This window comes from Odontesthes bonariensis, chromosome 11 (genome assembly GCF_027942865.1).
Source record: "Odontesthes bonariensis isolate fOdoBon6 chromosome 11, fOdoBon6.hap1, whole genome shotgun sequence".
NCBI lineage: Eukaryota > Metazoa > Chordata > Actinopteri > Atheriniformes > Atherinopsidae > Odontesthes > Odontesthes bonariensis.
This window is the reverse complement of record NC_134516.1, coordinates 22,979,424-22,998,881: the sequence shown is the minus strand read 5'-3', so window position 1 is coordinate 22,998,881 and position 19,458 is coordinate 22,979,424. Positions and strand designations below refer to the sequence as shown.

Below are 19,458 nucleotides of genomic sequence, written 5' to 3'. Positions count from 1 at the left end.
GTTTTACTCTAAGTGCCTTCAGATGGAAGAGTACACTTGTTCTTGGGAAGTGACGTAAGCATAAGACAGTACCTGGGCTCTCCTTCCTGCTCTTGGGGATCCTCTTCATCATCCTCGCTGCCGCTGTACTCATACTCCGTCTCATCTGTGCAAGTAGGGAAAAAAAAAAAAGCATCAGTCACCATGGCTACAAACACCTTAAAAACTGGTTTGAGAAATGAGGAGACTATTTACTTTATTTACTATTTGCTTTTTCCTGCAACAAGTAAGGACAAAAAAAAGAAGCATAGTAACCACAGTAACAGGTAACAGACGCACCCTTCTCGCCCCTCTTTTTCTTGGTCCGGTCGATGTGGTCTTTGAGCTGTATACGAACTTGCCTCTCGTTGGGCTGGTCTCGGATGAACGGGTGCTTCAGGAGCTGCTCTGTCGGTGGACGCTGTGTGTAGTTCTTCACCAGGCAGCCTTCGATGAAACTGAAAAACTTTTTGGACCTGTGGGGATTGCAGAGGAGGAGGAGGAGGAGTCGACGTGTGTCAGCGAGCAAGAATTATACAAATAGACAGAGAGAGCCAGATGAATACCTCAGCCACACACAGCTTGAGTACATCTGTGAGCATTATTCAAAAATGGACATGTATGCAAACAAGACTCGGATTCCTAATTACGCTCTTTCCATTCATGTTTGAAGCAGTCCAGCATATCAACAGCCTCTGTTTTCTCAGCATGAATGGATTATTATGCACATGGACAGGCAGTACTGAACCCTTCATCACATATATACCATGAAAACTCAAATATGGGACACACCACAGCCAAATTATCATCACTATTGCACCTGCTGCTGTTCAAAGTAAATGACTCAAAATTGAAACGACAACAGCAAAAACAATCCATCATGCCATGTGAAATGGATCTGTAACGCTGCAGCGAATAGAAAATGTCAAGTCCGCTAAACAAGGGCTTTTCGTTGAAGCCGTCGGCTGATAGATACAAACGAAAAAGAAAAAGGGTTTGAGCTATTTCTGCAGCGTGAGCGCCAGGAGAGGCTGGGTCTGCCAGAGCAGGTGTACCACAGATGTTCAGCAACGCTACGCAGGAAAAGCTCCTCAAATTAAGCCTGTGTGGCTGCCAGGGGTCAGGATAAAATCACAATGCAGAGGAGTATGCATAAAAAGGCCAAACTAGTCACATACAAGTTAAGATTTCAGGGTTAAAAAAAAAAAAAAAAAAAAAAAAAAAAAAAAAAGGGACAAATACTCATACATGCACACAGACAAATGTACTTTGCGTGTGATACTCACCATTTTTTCGATTTGAGCCTCGGAGGAGGGTTTCTTGGAATGAGGAAGAGCGCACGCATGGGGTGCATGTCACAAAGTGCTGCAAGTGGAGTCACAAAAATCAGTCGGGAGATTCAAAAGACTGAACAAATTAAAAGAAAAACCGTTTTAATAACTGGAACTCACGTGGCGCTCCTTCTGCCATTTCAATTGCTGTGATACCACATGACCACAGATCACTCTGCAAGACAAAGAAAAAACTCCGGCTGAGCAAACCCACAAAAGCACACACAGCCACAGCGTACCTGCTTGGTTTCACAGAATGTCAAGTGTCGAATGCTTGGGAGAATCTTACTCTGTAGTCATATGTGGCATCTGGGTTCTCGTCACAAGCGATGACCTCAGGGGCCATCCAGTACGGAGTCCCGATGAAGGTGTTTCTCCTCCCCACCGTCCGGTCCAGCTGAGCGCTCACTCCAAAGTCGACTAGAGAGAGCAGTGAGCGGGAAAACAGTCAGAGGTGTCCTATGTTCAAGTTCACAGACATCTAAACATGATCAAATATGAAACTCAGCATCTGCAGTCGTGTGGAAAAATTTCTTAAATATTTTTCTCCGAAATTCAAGTCGGATTTGGACGTTTTCAGGGATTCGTCTCACACTGCGACCCAACTTACACCCGACACGAGTCAAAACCACACAGTGTGTCACTCACCAAGTTTAACTTCAGCATTCTCAGTCAGGAGGACGTTTTGGCCTTTGATGTCGCGGTGGATCACGTGGTGGGCGTGCAAGTGGGCAAGACCCTGATGAAAAGCAGAGGGACATATGCCGTTAGTGACTGAGAACAAGAGAAGAGCAGTCGCAGTGACACTTTAGCTGTCAGTTGGAGTTCAAAAGGAGTTTAAACCAAATAAGTGAAGATGTGAAAGGAGAAAACTTCGATGAGCTCCACTGATCACAATCGGGTGACACAAACGAGGAATAAGCTCACCCGGAGGATCTCTCTGGAGATGTAGGCAATCCAGTCTTCCTTCAGCTGGTTCCCCTTGGTGTTCTTCACCAGGTCTGTGATCGACCCAGCACCACAGAATTCCATCACCAACTGGAAAACAACACAGATGCATAAAAATGGGGAAAATAATGGGAGTTTACAAAAATATCAGCAGGATTCAAGGATCTTTTGTTGAAATACCAGCTCACATTTACATGTTTATGGTACGAAATTAGGACTCAGGTCCCGGTTTAAGAAGCCTAATAAATGAGTATAAAAAAGAAGAAAGTTGCTGTAAAATAAATAAAAACAACACACATGCATGACTGCTACATATTTATTCCCCTCATCCTTCATTTCTGTAATGGATCTGAAGACTTACCCATAGCTGGTCATCATGTCCCGGGGGGCTCTTCTTAATGAAAGCACCATAGTAGGTGGCTATGTTTCTGTGGTGGGAATACTTCTTCAGCATATTGATCTCCAGTTTAATTTCCTCCTCTTCATCCTACGTGGACAAAAAGCAGATACATACGAATACACAAGCTGAAAAGAGTGCGTTTATTAGTGCTGGAAATTCTATCACAGAAAGCTGCGATTGTCATGTTGTGGGAATAACGTCTTTTATCATAAACTAATTGTTTGGGATTACATTCGAGATCGTAAATTCACTGCCGTACTTAGGGTCATGCACCTTGCCTGCCGCCTGGCCGGGGCTTTTTTATGTCTAGGCCTCAGCTGTATATAAACGGGCAAATGATTCCTTTGTTTAGGGATTAATGACGCATGAGTGAGTTACACTGTAAGTTAGATCAATTAGATGACAAATGAACAATAGATATACATTCGTATGCAGCTGACCTGGAAAGGAAGCCAAGAATCTTCTGAGAATACACATTTATTTTCATGCCGGGTGCAGGATTACTGAATGAAGATGTCGTAAAAATCAGAACAGGCAACAAGAACAGAAATAATGTGCCATGCAATGAATGCAACAGGGAAATTGGTGGGTTTTTCCATGTGAAAAGGCAAAAATCCGTTAGCAGATGTAGCAACTGGGCCGTGTTTAATCTGTGCGGGAAATGACCTTTGGTGCAAATAATGTCCACCATCAACTCCGCGCAAAAAAGGTCACAACTAGCTGCAGTGCAAACTCACTGCTTGCACCCAATAGCAGCTTGACACTGATTAACGGTGACACACTAATTGAACACATGCAGAGATCAGCCTGCAAGTGCTCTGCTGTATGGTTCTATGAACTCTCTTATAGTGAGTGCAGAGGGAGGAGGCGGACTGAAAGCAAAGGTGGGGTTGTAGGTTGGTTTTACAGCATAACACAGTTTAAAGCATAGGGTTTGTGTGGTTGACTTAACAGAACCAAAATGGAGTAAAATGGAGGGGAAAGGAAATGCAGTGTGTGGGCTTTTCGACCGGGTACAGCATGCATACGACGCATAGAATAAAATGGCAGTTGGCCATCTATGCAGGCGGCCATACTGCTGCTGCATGACTCGTTTGAGTTGACGTAAGCTTTTCTGTTGTGTGTGTGCGTGCACTTCTCTCCCCATCTACCCCCTCTCTGCTGCGCAGCTGTTGAATTATCACACCGCCGACTGTGAGAGCCTCGCCGCCACAAGTCACATGGTGTGGGGAAAGACAGACAATCATATGCTGATGCGTGTCAGAGAGAAAGATAAACGCAGAGAGGCTTTGGTCGAATGACAGCGCTGAGGATGTGAGGGTGAAACAAAATGTCAACCCCACAACAAAGACGCGCAGAAGATTCGACTAATCTGCCGTACTGGGTCACACATTGTAATCAGGAATCATGCTTAAAAGGAGGGAATGCAAAGTAGAAAAACTGACAAATAGAATCAAATAGATCATGTCTTCACCAACATTGAAGATTAAAATAATCTTTAAATCTCTCCTATTTAGGAGAAGTTGCAAAAACAAAGAAAGAAAGGGGAATATCTGTTGGAATATTTAAAACAAATCAAATGTATGAATCTAAAGAAACATGAACGAAGCAACAATCTGCCAGAACAGTCAACAATTAGAGATCCATGTCATTATAGAAAATGGAGTCTCATTGTGGACAGCTATCCAGATTTAGCTCCTGGGCTGTATGGTGGCAGAGACGAGGAGCGGAGGAGCGCTTGGATTTGAGAATGTGGAGCAGGGATGAGAATGTGGGTCAGAGTGACCCTGGACAGACCAGAGTGCCAGTGGCAAAAGCACAACATGGGTAAACTGAAGCACAACGAGGATCAGGTTGCAGTTAAGTTAAGTTAAACTAATCCAAAAAATAAATAAATAAATAAAAAAGTATATTTACAGTTTCAGACCCTATGAGATTGAACCTCTAACCAAAATGTAATGAGGCCAACTGAATACGAACGCCACTGTGTGAGATCAGCCTGTGAATTAGGTTCAGCATGTTCATAGTCGTGTCAGAACATGATGAATTTTTCCAATTGCATGCAGGTAATAAAAAAAAAAAAAAAAAAGAATGACACACGTCATTGTCAAGAAAGCAGTAGGGTAACTTCACTGAGTCATACTTGACTTAAAGGCACACAATAGGCCAGTGTTAAAACCCTGAGGTGTAAGAACTATGAGGATGAATTAAAGGGCCACAGGCCCTTTCCGTTCTGACGAGGCTGAAGCAGAGACTCCAACGTAACGGCCTGAAATCTACTGTAACTTACAGCTTTATCCATCATCTTTTGGGCAACGTATGATCGTGCAGGCACCTGCTGTGAGAGGCAAAAATCGCCTCCAATTAACAGAAGCACCGTCGACCAGATGTTACAACATGTCTCAGAGGCACTCCCGTTTTGTCAAAGAAAACAGGTAAGGGTGGGGCAACACTTCCGTTCACACGATGACTAATCAGTCAAGCCAGTCTCTGATTCATCGTGACGTAGCCTCGTATGAGGAGTGGCAACTGGCAGGTCGGGGCACACAAACGCCGACGCTGGCTTCTGACAGACTTGGCGCGCAATAACAGTAAATGTGTCATTCTAAGGATAGGGTCAAATCTTTAGACTTTGCTCTCCCAGGAAGTGCAACTCTATTCAGCTTGGTTCCATAGATCAACAGAGAGGACAGTTCTTCACTTAAAAGTTTTGATGTTGCAACATAACACACCTGGCGCAATGGCTATAATCTGGAAACATCTGGAAAAACTAGAAAAATAACAGTACAGCAACCCAAACTAAGAATGTGGCTGCATTGCGGTTAGCCAAAAGATATTTTTTTAAAGATTGAAAGGGGCGACTGCTGTGCATGATCCAACTGCTCCAACAACACAGTGCTGAGCCTTACCTCCGTGACGTCCATGACTTTGATGGCAGCCAGCTGTCCAGTCTTGACGTGTCGTCCCTGTGAGGAAACATGACAGAGGTGAGCATGTGCACTCCACGTGCAGAAATCATTACGGCGCACTTTAGCAGGGAAAGTAAACCAACGATAACTCCTTTCATCTTCGAAAAAACATAAAAGCTTCTTGGTGACACCCTCGATCGTCTTGTTTTGTCCAACCAATTAAGATACATCAGATCAAATCAAATCCTTATAGTCAATGAGCTGGAAGAGGAACAGTATTTTTGTTTTCTTGGTATACATCAGACTCATTTTGCCATCTCTTTACATATGTCAGTTTGTATTGTACGCCGTCTCAACATCAGCTGATGAGACCTTTAAATCAAAAAGCAAAGTGACAGAAAATGAATTGGCAACAACTCATACACCTGTTTTATAACTTTTCTTGTAAAAATACCAAACTTCTGCTGGTCGCAGCTTAAAAAATGTAAAAAATAAATATAAAACAAAAATTGGCTGCTTCTCTTTGTTTTTCTATCATTTTGAATTGAGAACCTTTCAGGTTCGGAGTGATTGACTGGCAACAGCCCTTGAGCTCTGGGAAATTATGAATGACATGTCTCACTACTTTAACATTCTACAGTAACACTAAATAATAAACCGATTAACTGACAACGAAAACATTTGATGCTTTTTCCACCCTGTAAAAATATTGTGAACACGAAAGGATCTATTTAACTGCTGCTATCGGCTGATATTTTACATGGCAATCGTTAGTGAGATCCAATCCCATCGAACAATACAGTCTCAAATCAGACGTATAAACAGTGCATACCACATATGAGCTTATGAATCCCAACATTCCCAGACTTCCCAACGCTCCTAGCACCCTACTGCCACTCCTTACATAAACAAAGGACCGAAATAGAGGCCTCTCCACATCCCCTCCCTCCCCGAATCCTGAGAGGAGATAAAACATTGGGACATTCTTGGGAGCTGACCCACATGGGTATTCCCCTTCTTTACTGGGAAAAAGACTGCAGTGATACTGCATCTCTACAGGACACACACACACACACACACACACACACACACACACACACGTCAATATGCTGTACGGACCTCGTTAGCATTTGCAGGAGAGAGACAACCCTTAGAAGCACCAACATTGTCATCTTAGCCAGTGCATTCCATAGTCAATTGAAACTGTATGGATTATGACAATAAACTCTATGCTGGCATAGGGGCCCTCTCCTCTGACTGGGAGAGGAGAGGGGGGTGAGAGGGACACTTTACAATGACTTTAATCCTCTTCACTTTGATCCCAGGGGTCAGCGCTGCAAAAACAACACAGGGGCTGACATTATAGCCCTCGGCTCCCCATGCACCAGCTGCTGGTTCACATGCGGTCTACTTCTGCTGGGTTCACAGGTCACAGGTGTAACCAAGAAACTCAACCTCGTGTGCGCTACGACTGTCCACCCATACAAAAGTCAATAAGAAGTCAAAAGATTTCATAAATATAGCCGACTTAACTGACAGATCTCTTGTTTCAATAGTTACTCGACTATCACTGGTCTCTCTGCAGATGGACACACTCATATAGAAAGTTCCTTTAATCCACAGCATACCTGTGGAGAACACTGTGATACAGTACCAAGTTTGTTACCGAGCAACAGCAGAAACCAACTAATAAATGAGTTTATCTGGAAGCCGTCACATCAGTTGTTAAATGGAAATTATTTGGGTTTCGGGATGACGGTTTGGATAAAAAGAAGCAAAAGTAAAGACGCCGACTTCCTCTCAGGATGCAGTTGGAATTTCTCTTTGATTATCCAGACAAAATGACCAATCGATTGCCAGACAGATGCACTGTGGTCAGACTCCCGCATCAGCTGGAAATGAGGAGTGCCTATTGAGAAACCAATGCAAATTGTAGGCATCATTTTTCTGCATGAATCATCGAGGTTGTTTGTAATTACATCTCTCAGACAGGGAGGGGGAGACTAAAAATGAGCAGAAACAAGAAGAAAATTCATCTTTGTCCCTCTGCTTTCCGGCAATCCACCTCCATTAGCATTTGGCCAGTGGGACGCAGCTAAATGACCATTAACAAAACAAATAATCTCCGTTTTTGGCTGTTAATACACCATAGCTATTAATCAGCTATTAGTTTCTAAAAGCTATTAATCATGACCATGAAATATCACCTTGTACAAATACATATAATTTATAATATAAAGATGTGTGGCTTTAGCTGGATACCAGGAGATGGGAATATGAATGTAAAGTGTTTTCTTTTCTGCAGTTTTCGTCTCTGTGAGCCTGAAGTATTTATGATCAAACGAGCCCAAATGTTTCCCAGCGTCTGGGACAGTTATCTAAGCCTCAAGGTTACTGAACTGATACCGCAAAACAACTGAGGAGGTTTACACTTCATTAGCTCAATCAGTCAACATCAGTGCTTGGTCAACACTCAAGTCATCCATTTCCATCCCCTTACCCAAAAGCAATTACAAATGAATCAGCTAAACGAGTCTTCGAAAAGGTTGTTTGCGGAGCAAATATGGCCGTGCTGTAAAACCGATGATAAAAAAAATAAATCCATAACCACCAGGGCATTTTAAGAGGGTCCAGCAAACAAATGACAGACTGTTACCCGAGCACTGACTAATTGGAAGCTCAAATTTGGTCAAATATGGTTTGAAGATTCTGCTCCAACTCAAGTCACTGCGTCGAGTCAAAAGGTCAGGAGGAGTTTTGTCGTTCTAATAATGAGGCCGTGGGTTCTGTGAGGAGGAATCAAAGTAAAGAGGAGACATTAATATTGGATTCAAATGTAATCTATAAAAAACTCATTTTGCAAATGGACATCGACTGATCTGAGTCCATCTAAATTTCCCCCTTTGCTGCTGACGTCACCATCCACAACAGCATGCTTGGCTTCATTTCGATTCATCTTTTTTATCATGTGCATTTCCACAAAAAAAAAAAAAAAAAAAAATCCCATGATTCAGAGCATATTGATTATTGTGAGACCAGGACACTCAGCCTTAGTTGATAAAAGCTCTCATCCATCACCAGCATGGACACTGTGACTGTGACGTGAGCAGAGACTTTTTTTTTACACGAAAGCATGTTTATCCTCGGTGCTGTGAGGGCTAAAGCGCACACATAACTAGGGTTACTTCCAATAACTACCATAACATCCCCGGGACGAGCCTATGAGCTACAACAACATGAAGGAACGATCAGATGCACACAGCGGGACTGAAAGGGAACTGGCGGTTGCCAGGCAGTCACATAAAACAGACATCTCTTGTGAGTTGTTGCCGTCACTCTTAGAGCCCAGTCCGATGTTACAGTCAGATAATGTGTGAATCTGTGCCCTCATTCACAGCAAGCCGTGCTGAAGACTCCTGCAGTCATTAGGACCGAATGCCGATCAACACACCTTCTCATTTCACTCAAAAGCCAGATTTGAGTGCGTTTTGCATTTGAGTTTTCTGTTACTGCTTCCCAAAAAATAATCAACTTAATGCTTCAGGCCAGACACACAGATCAATCACAGGACGCCTGGAGCTCGGCCCTGAAGGGCCTCTTGAAACAGGCAGCTAGGCGTGGCTGTGGAGGGGTTATCTGAGGCACTAAGTTATCACTCAGCCCTCCCTGGCCTCCAACTCCACTCCCTCCATCACAGCTCCTCTTAACCATGGCCAGATGTGCTGCTGGCCTCTCGCCAGCTCAGCACTAAACCACTGAAAGGCTTACTACTTTAAGAGCTACACATTAAGTTCAAAATCTACTCTTAAACAAAATGCACTCTTCTGCGAGAGTTCAATCAGCAATGTGGGGAAGAAATATCACGCGATATTTGAAAGGCGGTAAGTGAGGCTGCTCATTAGCAAAGCTGCTGACATCATAGGTTTGGATAGAATATAAATTCTCAGTATCACACAAACGGGGAAAATAAGACTGTTCCCACAGTGCCAGTGAAATAATACACACCGTCCACATCGTTTTACCATCTCTGCACAGATACATACATGCTGTGTAGGTTTATTAATTAGATTTGAAGATATCTGTTGGGGTTTTAGGGTAGATCGTCTCCTCACGGTGAGAATCGGTGCTCAGCAGCATTGTTGAGTGGAGCGCAGGGGAGTGCTGCATCGCCACACAGCTTCATCGTGATTGGCCAGAGCCTCTTCCTCCCGGCATCTTTCACATTAATGCGTGATCAATCACACTTAGTAGCTATTTTAACACAGGCCAGGTCAACCTACTTCTGCAGCAATACTTCAAGTGCACAGCCGAGCTGCTCAAATTGAGCGGCATGCTTTTTATGTCGCTGCATAGGTGCAAAACAAATGTTGCTTTTTGTTATTACTTCACACAGTTAAAGGGGGAGAAAAGCGCTGGGTGTCATGGTATGGTTCTTCAAAAGGTCAGCGGTGAGAGGGTTTGTGTGTGCAGCGGTGAGATGACCCCCACCTTCACCCGGGGGCCGTGTGAAGATCTGAGGCGACATTTGAACTGACAGGGTGAGTAGGTGGGTGGACGGAAGGGGATAAACTAACAGGCCGTCTACCTTTGGAGGCTTTCAGACTGATGCAGCAACACAAAGCAGCCAGATCTGTTTCCAGGCTTGCTTTACATGCACACACACACTCCGGGCCACGCCTTCCACAACATGAATCAGATCAATCCCGGGGATATAAAAAATGATCAATCAGCAGTAAGAGGCAGCACATGACGATGCGGGCCTGTGCCTTGCCCCTGCCTCTCTGGGCTCTTCCACTTTATTCTGCTGCTGCATACCAGCACACTGACCCGATTCTCACACACCGCTTCCCCCGGAGAAGCCAGGACGCCAGTTGCAAAGACAAAGGTGAGGTAGCAGAGAGGAGAGGGATACGTGAAAAGCTGAGAAAGAGTCTGGACTCTATTGATCACAGTGCAGCAGTTCAAACTCAACAACGCTCGAGTTTGCCTTTCCTCAACTTGAATTTACAACACTTTGGCAACTCTTCAACAATGTACTTAAAACTGCAATCTATGGCAGTTTTAGTATGTATAAATATAGTACATATCGAGTGGGTAATTTGCAGATTATTCAAGATGGGGAAGCAGCTCATGGGGGAAAAAAATAAATAAAATCTCGAGATGAATGGCATAAAGTTTGTGGCATCAACAAAAACAAAAAAGATTTTGTCTAAAAAATACTCAGAGATGATTTATCTGTCCCTGCCAGCGAATACATTAAAACAAGAGATTTCTTCAGAAAATGTCGTCTTGATGAGAGGCACAGACAAGGGAGCGTCTCTTCTGCCCGCGTCTTTGTATCGCATCCCGACACCACTCGAGTAATGAAGGCGGCTCAATGATCTCCACGCAGACAGTGGCATGCACACATATACAGACAGACACAGACAGTTCTGTTCAGGCAGTGTGACCAGTCAGGGGACGGTGCAGGTCTTGTGACACCAATTAGGGAGAGGGTCACTGTGGGGGAGACGGGGACAAAGGAGACACACACTGTGTCTGAAAGAGATGATGCAGTTGGGCAGAGAAGTGTCCCGTATCAGCCGCTCAAACGAGAGTCTGAAACGCTTCACACATTCAAAAGTGAGAACAGATTCAATCCAGAAAGCTAGCGCAGCATGTGGAGAACAGAAAGAGATGGTGGAACGCAACACGGGACCCCAGCCCTGGGTTGCAGCGTAAGCAAGACATGCAACACCCCCCCGGAGTCTGACCTAAAAGCTACACAGCCAATCAGCAGCCGGGCTCCCAGGACCTTTACAAGTGAGCTCTATTCAAGTCATTAATTAGGCAAGCAGGCAAGACCAGCAGTGGCATCTAATCCACTGCTTTGCAACACACTGCTCATTAATTATCAGTTAAAGGCATCCACTCTGAGAAAAATAAAGAATTATTGCGAGGAATCGGCTGAAATGACAATCAGGACTTTTAACGATGATTTCTTAATTGTTTTTTGCACCGTAAGTTTTCAAGGGAGGTATTTAAATGATTTTTTCTTATGTCAGTGGAGTTGTACGAAGTACTTATAAAGAGTCGTGTCTTACAGGCAGAAGACGAAGGATTCTGATGGGGAGCCGAAACCAAGAGCTACTTACGAGGAGACGACAGAAGAGCAAGTTTTCCCCGTCTAAGGCTACGGCTACACGAAAACGTTTTTTTTTCACAGTAAACGATACTTTTTCTTATCGTTTGGCTGTCGCGGCCACACGGAGCCGGCGTTCCCACTACCCCAAAACGATAGTTTTTGAGAACGGGTTCCAGAGTGGGAATGTCTGAGAACGGCGTCGTTTCGTTTCCATTTTTTACAGCCAAAACGGATTCGTTTACATCTGCGTCACAGCCACATCGTATACACATACGTCAGTGACCAGAACAAAAAGCGGCTTCCATTCAAAATCCAGAAGAAGAAGACAACACAACAAGGACAGACAGCGATCATCATGGACCCCACAACATTGATAGCAGCACTGCTGCAGACACTGCTAACTACAGCGGCGTTGTTGAAGGAACAACGTGAGCTTCGCGCTGGTAGACGTAGGGGCGTACACGCATGCGCATTGCTTCTTCTATTGTTCTGGTGTAACCGGTGGGGGTGGCTTACAGCGCACCTAGAGGTGTTTCGTGTGTACTGCATCGTTTTCATCGTTACCATCTGGACCTGAGTCTTTACAGCAGCTTTCACGTGTGGTCGCAATAATTTTCGTACCCGTTTTCAAAAAAACCCTCGTTTCGTTTTCGTGTAGCCATAGCCTAAGTCAACGCAAACCTCAAACACGTCATAGTCAAGTGAATGTAAATCAGAAGCCGACTGCAAGACAGTGAAATATGAATGAAAAAAAACCTTGAAAAGCCCAAACGCCTCCAAAGTCATTCCCAGCAGTGAGATATCCGACAGGTTTAACAGACTCAGCTGATCAGCAGCAGGACAAACTAAAGGGAAGGAAAATATTTTCTTCCTCTTTGCTAAAATGGTTTATTGTTCCACTGTAAAACATGTTGTTACTTACGTAGAACTCTATCCATATTCTGCATCTTGAACTGCCGTGTGTGGATACTTGATGGGCTAATATTGACAAGCCTTTCTTAAAGGATCCTGTATCTGTCAGGCAAACCGCTGGAGGAGCGCTTGCTCTGTTCCAGGGCTGCTTGTGGATACCCCAGAGGCAACTGCACAGGGGTCGATGAGGATTAACCTGCAGTCGGGCCACGTCTCCCACCCCCACTACGGTGAGCCGACAGCCTGATGTGCCTTCATTTACTGCCTTCACTCATTTGAAATGCAACTTTGAGCATTTGCTCGTTTGTGCCAACCGAATAAAGATTCCAGCCGACAACCTGTTCCAAAAGAAATCTTTCCTTTCAACACCTCGATGCTTTCATCGCTCATAAACACTGCCCTGAAGTCAAAAAACAGTCTCGTCCAGCACCATATGGCACTAGTAGGCACTTAACAGCTTGCACGAGAGGTTCCTATCCTTCCCCAGCAGCAGCTCCCACTCATAGTGCCCGTCAGGCATTGCTCGCTCATTCTCCCCCCCCCCCCCCCCCCGAGGACGACCCTTCTCTTTCTGAGGGGCGAGGCTGCCTCTAAAGGGAGTAAACAAAGAGAGAAGATGGTGGACAAGAGCTACAAAACTGCAGAAATCCAGAATGAGCTGCTCCTGAATTTGGTCTTTGTGATATCAGATGCCAAGTAAGGACAGCCAGCAGAAGAGCCTGCTGCGTGTGGTGCATGTGCACGTTAAAAAGAGAAGCGATCTCTCCATTTGCTGCTCATGATTCGGTGAGAATTCAGCCACTGCATGTAAAAGATTGCGCGGTAGCGAATAAATCCTGTCAGTTTGACATTGAATTGACATGGTGGATTAAAACAGGGACACGGAGGTATGAAAACTACTGATGAACTCAGCTTTGGCACACCCAATGGATGCATAACAAGCAGGTCAGCAGGGGCACTGGTGACACAGGTCTGACTATATATGGCTGTTCTGTAGAGCCGAGGGAAATCTGCCCTGCATACCACGCTCAATTTGAGGAATAGTGTCTTTTTTTCTGTGTTATCATTAGTCTGCCTTTTTCTTTCTTAAATCCATATATCCAAAGAGAGAGGCACCCGAGTAGGACGACTCAGCCGCCTGGCCCGGCGCCAACTGATAAGGAGGGAGAGAAGGCTCAGGGAGAAGCGCTTTGTGGAAGGCAAGAGGGGCATGTTAAAGCAGGGTGGCTCCATATTTTGAAATACTGGGAATAATTACTTGAGACAAGCCATTTGTGGCAGACTAATATATCGCAACACTTTCCTGAAATGAGGTCATAGCCATTGACCAATGTACCGAGACGAATGTTGTCCTGTTATCATGCTTTATCTGCCGGTTACGAAGGCCATTCAAGGATAGCTTTTGTGTGTCATACTGCGAGAATTTCATGTTGAGATCAGGCGTGCCACCATTCCACTGAATCAGTCATAAAGTCATTGTCTGATAAAAGAGTGGAGTAATCTTCATAGCCTCCATTTCAGTAATCGCACACGAGCAAGGTGCTTTAAACTCCGATGAGCCTCTTCAAACGATACTGTGCGCAAAGCGGGTCCATTCTGTTCACGGGCCCAGGCTTTAGGTCCAATCAGCCAGCTGGCCGAAGCCAAATTAAGCGATTTAAAAAGTGCTCTTTGGCCTTAACATCATTTTCATTATGGCTGTCAGTCAAAAAGCGGCTGTGCTGTGTTTTCAGAAGTTGACCGTTATCTGGCGCCTCTCCAGAGGCGACGGCTGCCCTCTTGGCAGAGCGCGCAGCCAGAGAGAGCCAGCAGCACAGCGTGGCCACGAGAACCTTGACACGGCATTTGGAGTCTTAAGAGGACGGCTTCCTATTTTAATTTTCAGGGATAAAATGTAAAGCTAAGGTCCCGGCAGGTTACTTGAGAGTTGAAATATTATTGCGAAAGCTATACTGTCAATTTTCTAAAACGCAAGTTTGACTAAAGGAAGTTTCTGTTGTGAAATACAGTCAAATAAGGAAAAAAATGTGAGTTTTAATCCGTAATTAAATGATCAAGGAACAGTGGCCAAACTTTCTTCTTCTTGGTCAAAATGTCAGGTTTCATTCAAATATAAATACATATTGGGACATTTTAAGGTCATCTCATTACTATGACCACTTTAATGCAAAGTTGGCCAAAGAGTCACATAAATGCAAAAAACTAAACTGCACACTTGACACCAGTGTGGAACTGTATCGTTCTTCTTAATCAGGAGCAGATATTCTAATTGAAGTAGTCTCCTTTATAAAGCAGGGAAATGTCTAAAGGGACTCAAAAGTCACCAGAAATCAAAGAGTGAAGAAGCTTGGCCACATTGTGTCATCTTAAAAGGGGGCCTCGCAAACTGTGACCGAGCGCCGGACAAAGCAGAAAAGGCCTCAGAGGGAGACGAAACTCCACCCATTTTCAGTTGAGTGGAAGGCTGTTGTGATTATTCAGTCGGTTGGACTTTGAAACCCCCGCAGACAAACACCTCCTTTCTGTGGATCCAACTGACGGACGGACTGTGAGACCCAAACTAGCGTGGAGACAAACTGAGCTTTGTGAGAGCGCTGGGCAGGTTCTGTCTGGAGCTGGACAGCTGCAGCCAGCTCCACACCACCGTTTCTCTACCAGCCTCTCTGCACATGCTCGTGGGCCACATGCTCATTCGGGTCAACATGACAGGCGATGCGCCGATCGACAGCTGATCGACAGGAGGCTAACTGCAGCAAAGCTCCGGCCACTGGACCGCGACTTTGCCGGAGACACTTTGGCTCATCTCGCGCAGGCTGTAACTACTGTGTCTCCCAGTCAACTCCGAAGCTAATCCGACAGCCCTTTTCCATTCTCACACAGCAGCTCTTGTAAATAGAATTAGCACTGAACAGTGAATGGGGCGACAGATTAAAGAGACAAAAAGAGGGAGAGGCTGTAATTCTCCGTCCCATACGCCCGGCTCAAAACCATCTGGTGGGAAGATAGCATTGGAGCATCACAATTCCTCGCAGCAGCCACATTTTTACAGGGCTGATTTCAGGTATCGGGGGGTGGGGGGCAGAGGAGCACACACGCACACAGACATTGCTCTGCTCTGCGATTTAAGGTGGGGGGAGATGCCGGGAGTTCAGTGTGCAAGACTGAATGCAGGTCACTGGAGCACAGAGAGCTAACAGAATTTAATTCTCAGCTTAGCTTGCTGGTGTTTTGGTTGTTTTTATTCTTTTTTTTTTGTGGCCAAACTACCATTACCACTAACAATGAATGCCATGCTCGGCATTTAGCCTCACCTACGGGAGCAACACGCGGCACCCCAATTACAACATGGACAGGAGACTTTGTAGCACGCACAGAAAGAGATTTTTTTTTTTTACTTAGTCTCTCTCCCTCCTTGGTGATGTCTTTCAACAGCAGCAATGTTCATTTTCAGCAGGGAAACGCGACACCAGGAGCAGATGGTGGGATTCCCATTCACTGAGCTGGAAAGAAGTCATGATTTAAAAAGGATATGAAAATTGGTTTAGTCTTTTTTTTTTTTTTTTAAAGGGAGGAGGGGCAGAGGCAGGGGGATGGACGGATTAATCTTAAGAAAGATACTGTTTCTCCATGCTTGCCTCATCTAGTTTTCCCATAAGGCAGGTGATGCATCAGACTGGGGAAGGTCTGATTCAGCCCTCACACACAGAACCTGAAACTCAAACCTTACATCTATCTGCCTCTTTCAGCTTAACCTTGCCCCATGTGGTCGAATAGCATCTAGCACTCATGTCACTTCTTCTGCTCTAATACTTGAAAAAAAGGGTGGGGGGGCAAAGGAAAGAGAGAAAACATTTGTTATGCTGAGCTTCCACTGTGAAAACAGGACAGGCCATGCACTGCGCCTCCAACCAACCTTGTATACTTGTCCATACGTGCCATTTCCAACTACCTCCACGAGCTCAAATATCCCAGCCGGATCCTGAAAAGAAAAGGACAGGCAGTTTAAATAAAAAGTCAAGCTGCTTTTTTGTGTTTCTTCAATCAAATAAAATAAATCATATTAATTCTGGGTCCACTGTGAGCCAGCTGTTGCGCCCTGGTCTTCCCTACATGCCAAATGCATCTCGGAACAAAGGAAAAGCAGACACTGGCAACACCTCGCTGTGGCTCAGCGGTCATTTTCAACACTTCATCTCCAACAAGAAGAAACACTGAAGAGCAGTCTGCTACTTGCTCACATTAGACACACGAGAAGGCGCCCGTTTTACCGACAACGTAAAGTAGAAGGTAGCCAAAGAGCAGAAAAACATCGGCTCAGATCGGCAAAGCTCACCCGCAATGAAGCCAAGTCTATGTCTACCAGACTTTTAGCTGGAGAGTCGTTCGCCATCTTTCAAATAAAAGCCGGGCTTTCCGTGGACTTTGCAGAAAACAGCTGCTGTATCATTTGCGGAGGCTTCGGCTGATAAATTGAATAGAGGCCGCCAGGTATTCCTCTCTACAGGATCCGCTCTTCAGCAGCAAACGTTTGGGTCTCGCTACTCCATGTTGAGGTGGCAGCGGTCTCCCTGTTCGCTCTCCCTCACAGCTCTCCACTGTTGTCAAGCCAACCCCAAATCTCAAGCTTCCGGTCGGTACTTTCAAAACAAAAGCCTCGCCATCATTCATTTAATCTGATACGCAACAAAACTGTCCCATAAGCACTGACATGTTCAAAGGAACACTACTCATCCCATCCAGGCTAGAAAAAAAGACAGATTTATGGTTGTTTGACCTCAGTGCAAATTTATTTTTGGGGGTTTTTGTTTTAATTTTGGTCATTTGTTACTCATTTCGGTTACATGTCTCCTTGGTTTTCATGTGTCGTTTCATTGGTCTTTTGCATCACTGATCATTTTGTGACAGCCTTTTTCAATGTATTTGCAGCCAAATATCCCCTTAAATTGAATTGGTATCATATTCTGTTTGTAATATTTCACATTTCTTTTGTTCTTTTCTGGATCTGTGTTTCAGTTTTGGTGCTCAAATGTCAATTTGATCTAACTTTTTTAAACATTCTTGCATCCATTGTGTATATGTTTGTGGTAATATTGCATCTTGTGGTTACTTTTAGTCAATTACGATTATTTTACATCTTACATCTTTCTTTGTGGAGATTTTGTGGCATAGCTTTTGTTGTTCTGCTTCTTTACACGAGCCACTATATTCTCTTATTTTGGCCGTGTTGTGTCTTTTCGCATCTTCTTGTGGTTGTTTCGTGTCTTTGATTACTCGTTTTCCCCCCTCTCTTCCTTTTCTTTTTGTGTCACATTTGAAACTAGGTCTGATTCCTAAGTGACGAATCCATTCAAACCTTTACACTGAAAGTAAAGATTGCCACACTTCCGCTTTCAGTCTACCTGCTTCTGTCTTGCTTCGCTCAGTTTTGCTTGAGAGCCGCACAAGCACAGGAAGCCGGTAGAATAGAAAGAACAAGGCTGGGCCTCCCTGGATACCGTGATGATAATGCACGGCTCCTCTCTGACCCACCTAACCACCATCATCCTGCACGGCGGGTGTTTACAGTGCACACAAGCTGTAGGCCAGGCGAGGGAGAGGCAGACAGGAGAGCGGAGCCCCCACAAAACAGCATCCATATATCCATGTTGAGACCTTAGTGTCAATATTGGTAATCATGGGTGTGGCAGGTGAGCAGTCTCAGGAGTGATGCTGTGTTTGTTTGAGCAGTGGACGCCTGAGGGGAGTCTAGGAGCCAATAGACGAAGGGTTCAACTGTCTACCCTGTTGCATTTGAGTGTTTTGGCAGTGATAATTTGCATAGCTGTTGTAGGGCCCTCTTTAAAAAATTGCCATCCTGAGTTAAAGCTTCTATTTCCCAGAGCATTGATCAGATCAATGCACTTCAATCAAAGCTGCATGGTTATTGAATATGAGTAAGTAGCACACCAAAAGCTGCCTCTGTAAAAAATAAATAAATAATAAATAACACCAAAGCAGGAGACGGTCTGTTAATGCAGCTGCTCCATGTGGAAATTTCCAAACGGAGAAAGCTCATCTGCTGCCTGATCAAACTTTAACTCGACATGCAAATGAGAATACAGGGCGAACCAGTCCTGCAGCATGACAAGAAACACATAGGCTATACGAGCTTGTGAGCAAAAAGCCTCCACAGTGTAAAACTCGAGGTATTTAACTAGAGTGCTGTGAATCAACTTGAATCAATCTGGTGAGCTCAGATATACGACTCTGCAAGTGAAAATCCTTTCCTGTCCTGTCCTGCAGCTTGTGATGAGAAGTTTCCAGCTAACACACGACTACGGTGTTTGTTTTGCCCTCATACCTGTAGTTCAAATATAACGGCCACAGCGAAGTTTGTGGCTTCTTTCCCCTAAGAAGTCACATTTTACATACTTTACCACCACCTTGTGGATGTTTAGCATTACTGCAGCCCGGGACATCACGATAAACCTGAAATAATTCCTACTTCAAGTCAAATGTTTTCATTTCATTAGATGAATATACATTTTTTTACTTTTTGTTTTGCTTGCCAACTTTCTAAGTCATTGAGGCTGAAAGTTTCTCATGTTGTCACTCTCGTCTTTATATCACTCCACATCAAATGGATGGGATTCACATCTGGACTCTGGTGGGGACACACGATATTGTTCTTTCTTAATCATTTCAGGCCATTTTAGCTGTAAGTTTAAGAACACATTTTCCCAACTGAAGACCTAATGCTGCTCAAAATTTCCTGCAGAATACCTGATGTTTTCCTGCTAAATATAAAAGACATCCTCTTTTTAAACAAAAATCACC

At 44.4% G+C, this 19,458-nt stretch overlaps 1 protein-coding gene across 8 annotated transcripts in view; it reads right to left on the bottom strand.

Moving 5' to 3' along the window:
- LOC142391831 (mitogen-activated protein kinase kinase kinase kinase 4-like) overlaps positions 1-17,250 on the bottom strand; it is a 30,553-nt gene extending 13,303 nt beyond the window's left edge. For all 8 annotated transcript variants that reach the window (XM_075477965.1, XM_075477966.1, XM_075477970.1 and 5 more), the window contains exons 1-11: positions 16,976-17,250; positions 16,556-16,621; positions 5,607-5,663; positions 2,659-2,784; positions 2,277-2,387; positions 1,998-2,088; positions 1,639-1,769; positions 1,470-1,524; positions 1,305-1,383; positions 319-494; positions 73-145 (exon numbers count right to left, since the gene is read on the bottom strand). In XM_075477965.1, coding sequence (XP_075334080.1) covers positions 73-145; positions 319-494; positions 1,305-1,383; positions 1,470-1,524; positions 1,639-1,769; positions 1,998-2,088; positions 2,277-2,387; positions 2,659-2,784; positions 5,607-5,663; positions 16,556-16,621; positions 16,976-17,032 — 1,022 coding nt within the window. In that variant the 5' untranslated portion in view covers positions 17,033-17,250. The remainder of the gene's footprint in view (positions 1-72; positions 146-318; positions 495-1,304; positions 1,384-1,469; positions 1,525-1,638; positions 1,770-1,997; positions 2,089-2,276; positions 2,388-2,658; positions 2,785-5,606; positions 5,664-16,555; positions 16,622-16,975) is intronic.
- Between the last annotated feature and the right edge of the window lie 2,208 nt (positions 17,251-19,458).